This window comes from Mesoplodon densirostris, chromosome 6, assembly GCF_025265405.1.
Source record: "Mesoplodon densirostris isolate mMesDen1 chromosome 6, mMesDen1 primary haplotype, whole genome shotgun sequence".
Taxonomy (NCBI): Eukaryota; Metazoa; Chordata; class Mammalia; order Artiodactyla; family Ziphiidae; genus Mesoplodon; species Mesoplodon densirostris.
The window spans coordinates 129937358-129948250 of NC_082666.1; the positions used below are offsets into that span (position 1 = coordinate 129937358).

Consider the following 10893-nt stretch of genomic DNA (forward strand, 5'->3'; position numbering starts at 1 on the left):
TAGCTGGACTCAGTAGCTGGGTTGGTTCAAAATGAAGGGTTCCAGCTGGAAGAGTCAGACATTCACACCCTTGTGAAGCTACTTGCAAGCCTTGCTCACACTCATCAGAGCATCTTCTCACAGGGTTTTCTTCTTCTTCTGGTATTTTTATCAAAAGGGAAAATCAAGAGTCAAGGGATAATTACAGACAATCTCATAAATAAAAATGCTGGCACGCCCACCATCTCATAAGAGTGAAAAAAAGGTTTGGCAATTTCTCACTTAATGTTTCTTTAAGACATCCTTACTCTTGAAATACCAACTCTTTTTATAAGGTGTACACATTACCAGTGAATACCTCAATCCTAAAGCACCTTATAAAATAGTTTATAAAGATAAGAAGTACAGATGCTAAAATTACGTGTAAGCCGGATAATCACTGACCATGCAGTTTCCTACTGAGGAGAGCAGCATCCTCCTGAGGCCCAAATGTATTCTTAAACCCAGGGACTCAATAAAAGATTAAAGATGGGAAAAAAAAGAGATGAGGTCATCTCTGTGATTCTATTCTCATACAGAACTGCTCCCAATAGTATGTGATTTAATTTTAATTCATCCAGTTTAAAACATCCTTGGTAATAACATATTCCAATTGCTTGGCATGGAAGCTTCTTAGCAGGCTCATTGGTATTGATATAATACTGCAGCTAATTGTACCTTCTAAACTTCGGAAACCAGGCTGTTCTACAGCAATTCTACAAACCTAATTAGATAATGCAAAGCTAAGGTTTTCCTCAAGTTTCAGTGTAGCCGTTCTTACACTCAGTGAGCTGGATCAGGCTTCCCTACTGGCATGTTTAAATGCTTCTCGGGAGCCACACTTTAAAACACTACAAAGGCCGGGGAGCCCAGAAGGGAATTTATAATGGAGCAAAAATGAGAACATTTCTCATTTTGAAATATTCAGGATTCTTACCAAATGAAGCAACTGCAAGTTACTACTCCCCTCTCCAAAAAAGACTGAAGCCCTGGGTAAGTGCAGTTCAACTTGTCTCAGGGTTGCTTTGCGGATCACAGCACTGAACCAGAATTAAACCGTAGACCTCATTTCAAAAAACTAACATCACTGAAATGCTGAGCCTACAGTTTTGCTATTGTTTCTTCCTTTAGTTACACATCAGCCAAATTAATGTATTATTACAAACTAAAAATTGCCTAATAGTCTCAGGATAAAATTCCTTTCCCAACTTCAAATATTAAAATGTTGTTCTAACCACAGTTTTCCAAGTTACCTGGATTTCAGACTAAAAGAATGCCCCAAATGCCTAATATGTATTATCATATTTTAATACAATGTGTATATATAGTCTACATTATCAAAATTACATGACTGTGGTTCAGCTTAAAACATATGGACACATGTGTCTCTATACGCACACGGGGTGGGGGTGAGGGGCCTAATTAAGGCAGAACAGAGATAACCCCAAACGTGGGGCAAGTCCTCTTCGGTACTCACGGCTCTAATAAAACCCCTTCTCGATCTGTAGTTTTCCCCAGGGAAGATGAGTGTTCACCACTTGAACTTTTTTTACCTGAGCCAATGTTCCTGGGCGTCGCATTTACCGAGATGCGCTGCAGGCCCTCCTCTACCCCAGGTGCCTGGGGTGGCGCAGCGGCAGGTGTTCCTGCTTCCGCGGCCGCTCGCTACACCCTTCGTTCTCGTCAGTTCTTGCTCAAATGCTGCAGCACTTGGAAGTGCTGGTGGTCGGGCAAGACTCTCCAAGTCATCTGACTCCTGCCTGAGCCCTCTTTCATCTTTCCTGCTCCCGGCATTTCCCCCGTTCCTCTTTCATGCCCACGTTTTTCTCCTCCGTCCATGCCCTAAGCTACCACTCCAGTCCCCAGACTGGAGCTGGGCTCCTGCCCGGGAGCTCACACTTTGCATCCAGCTCTGATGCCCGTTCTGGGCTCCACCTACCCAGCAGACACCTCCACTCCACTGACCTGTGGCCTGTAAGCACTTTATGCCCAAACCGCACAAGTGTTCTGTCTTACGGACCCCAACTCTACTTGTGCTCTAGACCAGCACTTCACAAAGTCTGGTCCCTGGACCAGCAGCAGCATCACCTGGGAACAGTGAGCAGGGCAAATTCTCTGCCCCACCCCAGACCTCCTGAATCAGAAAGTGCGGGCAGGAGGCCAGATGACCCGGGTTTTAAGACACTCTCTGGGCGACTCTGATTCCTGCTCAAGGTTGAGAACTGCCACTTCAGACGGTTCTGTTCCTTCTGAGGCATCAGCATCCTCCCTGCCCGTTCCCCCCCGCACAGCCCCTCCTCCCACCAGCCACACCGCTAACTCTACCGTCATCATCTCTCTCTCCCCACATATTCATTTCCTTGGTCCCCCTCCTGGTTTAGGCTCAGCATGAACTACAGGGACATTCCTCTCCTCACGGACATCTGGCCTAGGCACTGCTCCCAGATCCCTCCTCGGACCAGCCTGAGCCATTCACAGTACTCAGTGTTTCAGGGCTCAGACTCCGCTTCTCTCGCCGAGCTCTCTTCCATCCCCCCGGGCCCCGACCCACTCTTCTAGCCACCATTCCCCAGGGTCTGCCGCGACCTTTCCTGCTGCTGCGTGCCCAGGCCGTGTCCCTGCGCTCACCCTCCGACCTGCCCTCCTGGGGACCGCTCTGACTGCACCCCACCCCGTGACCAGATGCTGCTTTCCCTGTGACCCGGGGACCCACAGTAGCTAGTACGACCCTCCTCTCACCCCCTGCAACTGTTATCCGTGCGTCTGGCCCACAAACCTGAGGCAAAAAGGTAATTACTCGTGTTGTTTATCTAGGACAATGCCTGGTGCGATGACCACGTAATTCATCACCCAACCCAGAGCATCCCCTGCTGACACCTGCCAGCTCATCAAGCAGTGCCGTCCCTCCAGACTCACCCAGCTCCCACCACCACCGCACCCAGCTCCCACCACCACCGAGCCGGCCTTCTTTCTACTTCTCACGCATTCCGGCCTCCTCCATCCTCAGGGCAGCCCTGCCTGTCCCCTCGGCCGGCGAGGCTCTTCCCTGAGAGCTACATCCGAGACTCAGCTCAGCCATCCCCTTCCCCGCCTCCCCGCGGGGTCCTGGGCCGCTTCCCCTCCGCTCATCTCCCACCGCCTCACATGCTTCTCTGTGTGAAATGACCTCTCCAGCGTCTCTGCGGGCCCCTTCAGTGGTGTCCCCACGAGCTCATCTGTGTTGTTAAAATCTGCGGGAGGTCAGAGGGCACAGCAGTAGCCAGGACACCTGAGACTGACTGTGTAAATGACCTTGGGCAGGGTTCAAGGCTCTGTAACTCAGTGAGGATGACATCAGACTGCATGAGAGGGTTATGGCTACAATTAACAGCACACACGCGGAATGCTGACCTGGCACAGAGGACTCACACATGTGATCTGTTATCACAGCGTCTTTTTACTACTTTATAGTACCTCCAATGTCTAGAGCAGTAGATGGTACTTCATAGACAACAGGTGTTTGAAATCCTTGACTCGGGGCATCAGCGGCTGAAGGTCACCACCCCCCAACTCCATTTCAAAAGCTTCCAAAAAGCTGCTCTTACTGCTCAACCCAGTTCCTCAGCCTGCCATTCAATACCTTCAAAATAGGGGCCCAGGGGCTTCCCTGGTGGCGCAGTGGTTGAAAGTCCGCCTGCCGATGCAGGGGACGCGGGTTCATGCCCCGGTCCGGGAGGATCCCACATGCCGCGGAGCAGCTGGGCCCGTGAGCCATGGCCGCTGAGCCTGCGCGTCCGGAGCCTGTGCTCCGCAACGGGAGAGGCCACGGCAGTGAGAGGCCCTCGTACGGCAAAAAAAAAAAAAGAAAAAAAAGGGGGGGCCCAACTAACTTTTCCAACCTCCAGTTCCACCACTTGTCACCAGTAAAACTGGCCTTCCCTCTGGTCTCACCATATTCCTACCATCTGGAACCCTGTCGGAACCCCACCAATGCTCCAGGTGGAGCTGAGTGCCGGGCTCTGGCCTCCGAGCATCCACCTCCTGCAGCTGGGGAGGAACCTCTGGGTGGCGGTGACGCCCTCCCGTGTGAGAGGAGACGGAGCCTGTGTCCTCAACACCCCTGCATCCCCAGCGCCAGCCCGGTACCTCCAGTTTCCTCAATTCACTGTTTAGAGCAGGTGGAAGGCTGGAGGCTGGGAGGTGTGGTAACAAGGCCTAATTCCCGAATGGAAAGAGAATGACTATTCTTATGGACCAACACCTTCTGTGTGGTTAGCAGGTCATGACCTGAGTAGCATCTTCCTTACGCCAAAGCGTTCTACTTCCTCTACTGCATAGCCTCTCCGACGATGGTGCTTAGTAAACAAAGGATATTCGAAATGTCTGTTGAGTGAATGACTGCCATGTTTACAGAACAAATACATCTCCCAATTCTCACAGAATTCTGTCCACATTGTTAACACATATTCTACCTTCTCACCCTTCCCTCTTCCACCACACAAACTCCAACCATAAAATTATTCCTTTCATAGCCTCAGGCTGTGGCCGTTCTACTCTAGAAATTTTAAATTCTTGATTTCACTGCTTTCCTTCTGCTGTCAGATTGTACATTCATTCTTCAGGGATGAAAATTAGAATCTAAAATATGAGCAAAGGCAACAGTCGAGGTTGGAGCTGAATAATCACAACCATGTTCCAATATTCAACAGCTGTTCAAATCTTCCTGACCAACCTTTTTTTTAACAAATCAAGTTAGAAGTTACAAATATTCTGTTTACAGATGGCCCAAGCTCAGAATTGTGATGTTCATTCACAATGCGTTCCTTTCTTTCTCCCGGCCTCTAATTCACTATTAACAAATCGAAGCCCACACCTTATCTCCCATTCCATGCAGCCGGCCCCATCACAAAAATAGTTACCCAGATTCAACAGCTCAACAGTTTCCATTCTTTTTCTTTTACTAATAATCATGCACTCCCCGAATGGCTATTCTAAGCCTTCACCACCTGCTAAGGCAACGTCCTGTGACAGTTCCCATAGCGAGGTTTCCTTACCCAGCTACCAGAGCAAGGATGGGTCAGGAACCCAAGCCATGTGGGTGCTGCACCCTTTTTTCAACTAGGATGTGAAACTAGTCCCTTTAGAACAGGGACTTTTCCTTGAGACCGTCTTGGTGTTCTTAGTGGGGGAAGGGGGGTGGTAGGAACAGGATTGATGCCTGACCTTCCAACACTGGACGGGAAACACTTCCACAGAATCGACAGATACAGCAATTCTTAGGACTGTGTGCATTTCCAGGGTGTAATGAGTGCTTCAGCACCATGGAAGACGAGGGAGAAATTCCATGAGCAGGAAACAGGCATTCCGCCTCCCCAGGACTCAGTGCTTCGCAGGTACCTTTAAGCTTTGCAGGTACCTTTAAGAAACCGGAAAGCTTCTGATTCTCAGCCGCCCAGAAGAATGCACGTGTATGCAAAACTCAGCATTAATTTCAGGAGGCCTATGGAGCCCAAATTTCTTAGACTTGGTAATAAGGGAGTTTTTAACTTCAAGGGTGGGGGAGGACAGCAAAATGGAATGAAAACTAATCCCAGGGCATTTCACTTGGGGAACTGAAACAACAGTTACCTCTTAAGACACTACATTTCTTCTAAGCGATAGCTCCATCCCTAATAAACAAGCTTCCATTTGAAACAGAAATCTCATGGTCAAGGGCAGAGCTTTTCTGGCTGCAGCCGATGATCGCTGAGATAAAAGGCTTTGTTAAGGTAGAACCTGACTGACTGGGTGATCAATTCAGTCACAGCCTCATTAAGCAATGTTCCTTCCCACTGGTCTTAGCTTATCACATAAAACCTCTCCATCTAGCAATGGTTCTTGAATTAGTCCTACTATGGATGCTCTGAGCCTACGTGGCATGAATAGTTTGAGTCAAGTAACATTTGCACCTAGGGAGAGCCGCCAGTTTACATGCAGCTTCTCACAAGTACTGAATTTGCTATTAAAGAGCCGCTGAAGGTCTTTCAACATCTCCATTCCAGACCCTTATTTTCAGAGGCTAATGATTCAACGCTAAACACTCAGTGCCAAAAGCCGGGAGAAATGGTCTGGGGGATACTATCATTTATTAATTAAAGGAACTGTCTACGCTTTGCAAGTGCTAAACAGATGCTTTTAATAAATGCTGACCTTAAAATATTCAGAGGGCAAAGCCTAAGATGATAAGCCTTCCCATTATAACCATACAGCATAACATCAGAACGTATGGATTTTGTCCTCAGAACCTTCCATGTAATAAACAACCTGTCATCCTCCTACCGCCTACCGGGTGCCTCTGGACACCTTCCTTCTCCTTCGCTCCCACATGCAGACACCCAGTCCTGGTGCCCCTGCATCTTCGTTTAATAGCTCTTGAATCAGCTGACTTTGCTCTCCTTCCACCGTCACCCTGCCAATGCCATCAACATCACGTTCCACCTGGGCTATCATAACCTCCAACAGGATTCCTATCTGCTCCTGCTCTAAACCAATTCAGCTAGAGTGGTCTTTTCAAAGCACAAATCTCAGCCCACCTCTCCCCTATTTAAAAATCCTTCGACGAGCTCCATCCTTGGAGTTAATGGCTGCTCTAAAGACCTGATTCCTGGCGTGGTCTCTCTGAACCCTCGCCCTCCACCTTCTAATTATGCTGGCCTTCATCCACTTCCTCAGCTCACCAGGCTACCTCCTACCTCAGGACCTTTGCACATACTTCTCCCTCTCAGGGATGTCCCCCCTCCCATACCCAGATCAACAATGACTCTTCTTCAAATCTTCAGATTTCAACTCAAAAGCCATTTCCTCAGGTAAGGCTTTTATGACCAAGTTCCTCCATTTTCTTACCCCCTGTGGGGTTTCTTTTCCATAGCATGTGGTGGCACAATTTTTATTTACAGATTTTTGAAACCTTGATTAATGTGAGTTTTGACCCACTAGCCTACAAGATCCATGAGTTTAGGAGCAAGGCGTACTTCCTTAACAACTAGCACCAGCACATGGGAGGTACACAAAAATGTTTGTTGAATAAATCAAATCGTATACAACAGAGTACAATTTGAACGGTAAGATCACTTTTCACATCATTCACATCAGAGAAACAGCAAGAGGCCCAGAGACGGGAAAACGAAAAGAAACGTGTTCCTCTTGTCTTGACCACAGGTGACGCATTTTGCTGGGCAGATCTAAAGGAGGAAGTAGTCCAGGGGAAAAAAAAGCACCAGGCTACGGCGGACTTTTGCGCTTGGAACACTGAAAGTATGAGGCAAAAAGCTGCACAGGGTGGACCCACCAGGACCAGCTTGCTAGAATAGAAGCATAACCTGTATTTGGTAAATGGGATTGTCCTAGACTATCTCAGGCCATTTATCAGAATCCAAAAAAGCCCTATACAAATTGGATTAGTGTTAAGGAGAGGCAGGTGTTTCACAGTGGGTGGAGTATGTGTAATCATAATCAGAGTCAGAATTTTCCCGAAAGGAGATGTCCTTCTAAGGCTGTATTTCAGAAACATTTAGGTTAGCTTTTATTAAAGGGAGGCAATAGTCCCTTATTTATGCTCTTATGATTTATAAGCTATACCTTAACTTGCTTAGTTAATATTTACCCGCAAACTTAATAAAAGGGTTTGGCTCTCCACATACATAAAGCATTCTTCTTAATGTTAATTGTTTGAAAGTCTTAAAAAGCTAGCTTCAGTCTTTGGCAAATGACAGAAATTACCCTGGACCCACCGACAAACTTTATCCAATAAGTTGGACCAAAAATCACGTTATAACCACCTCCTACAGCTATTAAATGAGCTCATGGCTCAGTACTTGTACCAGCACTAATATAATATTTCAGAGGAAATAGGCATTGGGGCTGACGCTCCACCACCCCTTTAGAAGACTTGTTATCTGAACTCCAGCAGGACATTCTGAATATGGCTAGTTGTCACTCTTTCCTCAATTTCTTCCCCCAGGAAATGGCATCTTTACGTCTTTGTTAGCTCTCGGTAAAAGGCCATTTGATCACAAATGCTTTCAAACAACTGCAATATTCAGTCGTCCTTTCTCAATAAGTCATCCTGAAGCAAAATCATAAAGAGATCACCATCAGACCATGAGAGCTGAGGGACTTAAAACCACAAACACATTCGAAAGGAAAACTGGATACTTTTTATTACCATTAACTTAGATGACTTAGAAGGGAATCCACCCCAGACGTTATAAAGAGATCCCAGTGCCGTTGTGTCTTCAAATACACACTAAAACTTCCGAGTAAATCTCAAGAGTAAACCTTGCCTCATCACAGGGGCAGGAGCAGATAAGGAAATCTCTTCCTATGATTCTTAGTGTTGAAAGGATGCCTTCTCCCTCTACTTCCAGACGCTAACTTTCCAAAAGGAAAGTTAATAAAGGCGACCCCTCGGGATGCAATGCAGACGCTGTTTGCACAAGGCGCTGGAAGCGGCACAGCTCCCCGGCCCCCGAGGCCCCGGCTCCCGCGTCCCAGGGGAAGGAGGGGCGCGGCCGTAACGGCGGGCAGGTCGGGCCGGGGGCGCGGCCGGGTCAGCGGGGCCGCAGCCCGGCGTCCGGTCACGCACATCCCCGGGAGCCGACGGAGCCCCACCGACCGGGAGAGTCGGGCGGCGGACAGAGCGTCCGGAGGAGCCCTCGGCGCGCGCGGCGACCGCACAAGTTAGTTTGGCGGCCCCGCGGCCCGGCCGCAACCGGGGGAGGGGAGGGGAGAGGAGAGGCGGGCTCCGGCCCGACGGGGCGGCTTGGAGAGGGGGCTCCGGGGCGGGGGTCTGCAGGTGGGCGAGGGCGGCCGCCGGGAAGGGGAGGTGGGGAGCGGGATAGCGGGAGGGGAGGGAGGCCGGTCCTGGGCGAGGCCTCGGCCGCCCATCGCCTGTCTCGGCGCCGAAGCCGAGGGGGCGGCGCTCTCCGCGGAGCCGGGGGCGGGGCCGCGCGTTCCCACCCGGGCTGGCAGCCGGGGGCGCCCGAGACCGGACGGAGGGGGGCGCCCGGACCCTGGGGCCTGGTCCGCACCGGCGGTGGCGGCGGCCGCGGCCCCTCGCCTCCGTCAGGCATGCGCGCGCCACAGGCCGCAGCCCGGACCAGCCCCGCGTCCCCGGCCGCCGCCGCGGCGGTCCTGGCCCGGCCCTTCTCTCCTCCAGCCCGCGTTCCAGGTGCGGAGGGCGGCCGCCGAGCCCCCGCCGCAGCGCGGGGCGGGGAGGCGCGGTGGGGGCTGGGACCGGACGCGGGGTTCGGGACCCCCACCCGCCTGCCGCGCCACCTGCGGAGCCCGCGCCCGACCCGCCGACCCCGCTCCCGCCAGCCGCGCGAACAAAACAAGTTGCAGGTCGCCGCCGCCGGAGGGGGCGGGCGGGTCACTCACCCTCATCCTGCTCAGCGGGCTCGGCTCGTCCGGCCGCGGGGATAGGGAGGACCAGAGGACCACCAGCCCCAGGAAGCTGCCCACCACCAGCAAACTGCGTAAGAGGAGCCCAATCTTCAGCCTCATCTTCCTCCGGCGGCGAGAGGCGCACAGCCGGGCGCAGCCGCCGCCACCGCTCTCCCCTCCCTCCTTCCCCCTCCGCGCTCGCCGCCTCCTCCTCCTCCCGCCCCCGCCGCCCGGCGGCCGCCCTCCCCGCCTCCGATCCGGAACTCCCCTCGCCTAGCGGGCCGCCCCACCCCCGCTCTCCCCTCCCTGCTCCGGCCTCTCCCGCCCCCACGCCCTCGCTGGGCGGCCCCCGGCCGGTCCGCAGCCCCTTCCCCGCCGCTGTCCACCCGACCCCCCCAGGTCCTGCTACCATGCGACTAACTTACACTCTCCCCAGGTCTGTCCTCAGCCTCGGCCCCACCGCTCAGCCCTTAAAGCTGCCCGGGTCCCCAACTTTTATTGTCCTTTGGGGCTGTAACTCCGGCCTTAACGCCGGCCCCCCGGCCCCCGCCGCGGGGCGGGCGGGAAGGAAACCAGGAAGTCGCGGCGGCCGTTGCTGCAGCTCCACGTGGCTGATTTATAGCTGGGAGGATTTTTCCTTATTGATTGTGCTCGCTTCTTCACAGGTCTCCTTAAGGAGCCGGATTTGTATCCGAAAGGCCCAGGTGTGATGTGCAAATATCACCGGACCCCAGGAGCTCTACTTGGAAAGCGGGTAGTACGTCGCTGTCTCTTGAGCTAATTAGAAGAAAGCCAACCTAGTGTGAATAAGCAATACCAACCTTGTTCAAGGGCTAAGTTTCTATTCCTAGGACCGAGGATTTCGGGGTTTGTAAAACAATACTCAAAAAAAAAAAAATACTCCACCATCGTCGCCTCCTTCAGACCCGATTTTTGCCGCTTGATGGAGGTTCCTTGATTTCTGTTTTTCAAAAGCCTTTCTGCCTGAGACCTACATTACACAGGAAAGGGTATTGACAAATGTTTAGCCAGATGCCCTGGCCGGAGGAAATATTTGTGCCCATATCTCCCAACAAAGATGTCAGTCGCCTCTATTGCCAGGTGCACGTGATTATGTTATCAGTGTGACCTCGTATCTGCCTAATTCAAGTTGAACAGAATGTTTAATATCTTCTCCTAAGTTTTAGGATGGTAAAAGTTGATTCTTCTTACTTAATATTGTCTCCTATCTGCAGGTACTTTAAAACAGTGAAACCCGGTTATTTAAATTTCTAGAATGAAATAGAGAATTTGCATCATCAGGATAGATGAAGAATTGTACCAGACCAACTCCATGTGCTTCATGGTTTGGGTTACACTACCTAATATATTGGGGATTTCTGTAGATGCCATCATTTCAGAATTCCCACGAAATATTTGCAGTGAACAATAGGGGGAAATGTAGAATGGCTGACGATATGGTCAGGTCTGTTC

General features: G+C 51.2%; 1 protein-coding gene across 3 annotated transcripts in view; it reads right to left on the bottom strand.

The window, feature by feature from the left end:
* GALNT7 (polypeptide N-acetylgalactosaminyltransferase 7) overlaps positions 1-9946 on the bottom strand; it is a 117944-nt gene extending 107998 nt beyond the window's left edge. For 2 of the 3 annotated variants that reach the window (XM_060102652.1, XM_060102653.1), the window contains exon 1: positions 9415-9605. In XM_060102652.1, the coding sequence (XP_059958635.1) occupies positions 9415-9540 (126 nt within the window). In that variant the 5' untranslated portion in view covers positions 9541-9605. Of the gene's footprint in view, positions 1-9414; positions 9606-9845 lie in introns of those variants that run through there. The other variant, XM_060102654.1, reaches the window with a different exon arrangement.
* Between the last annotated feature and the right edge of the window lie 947 nt (positions 9947-10893).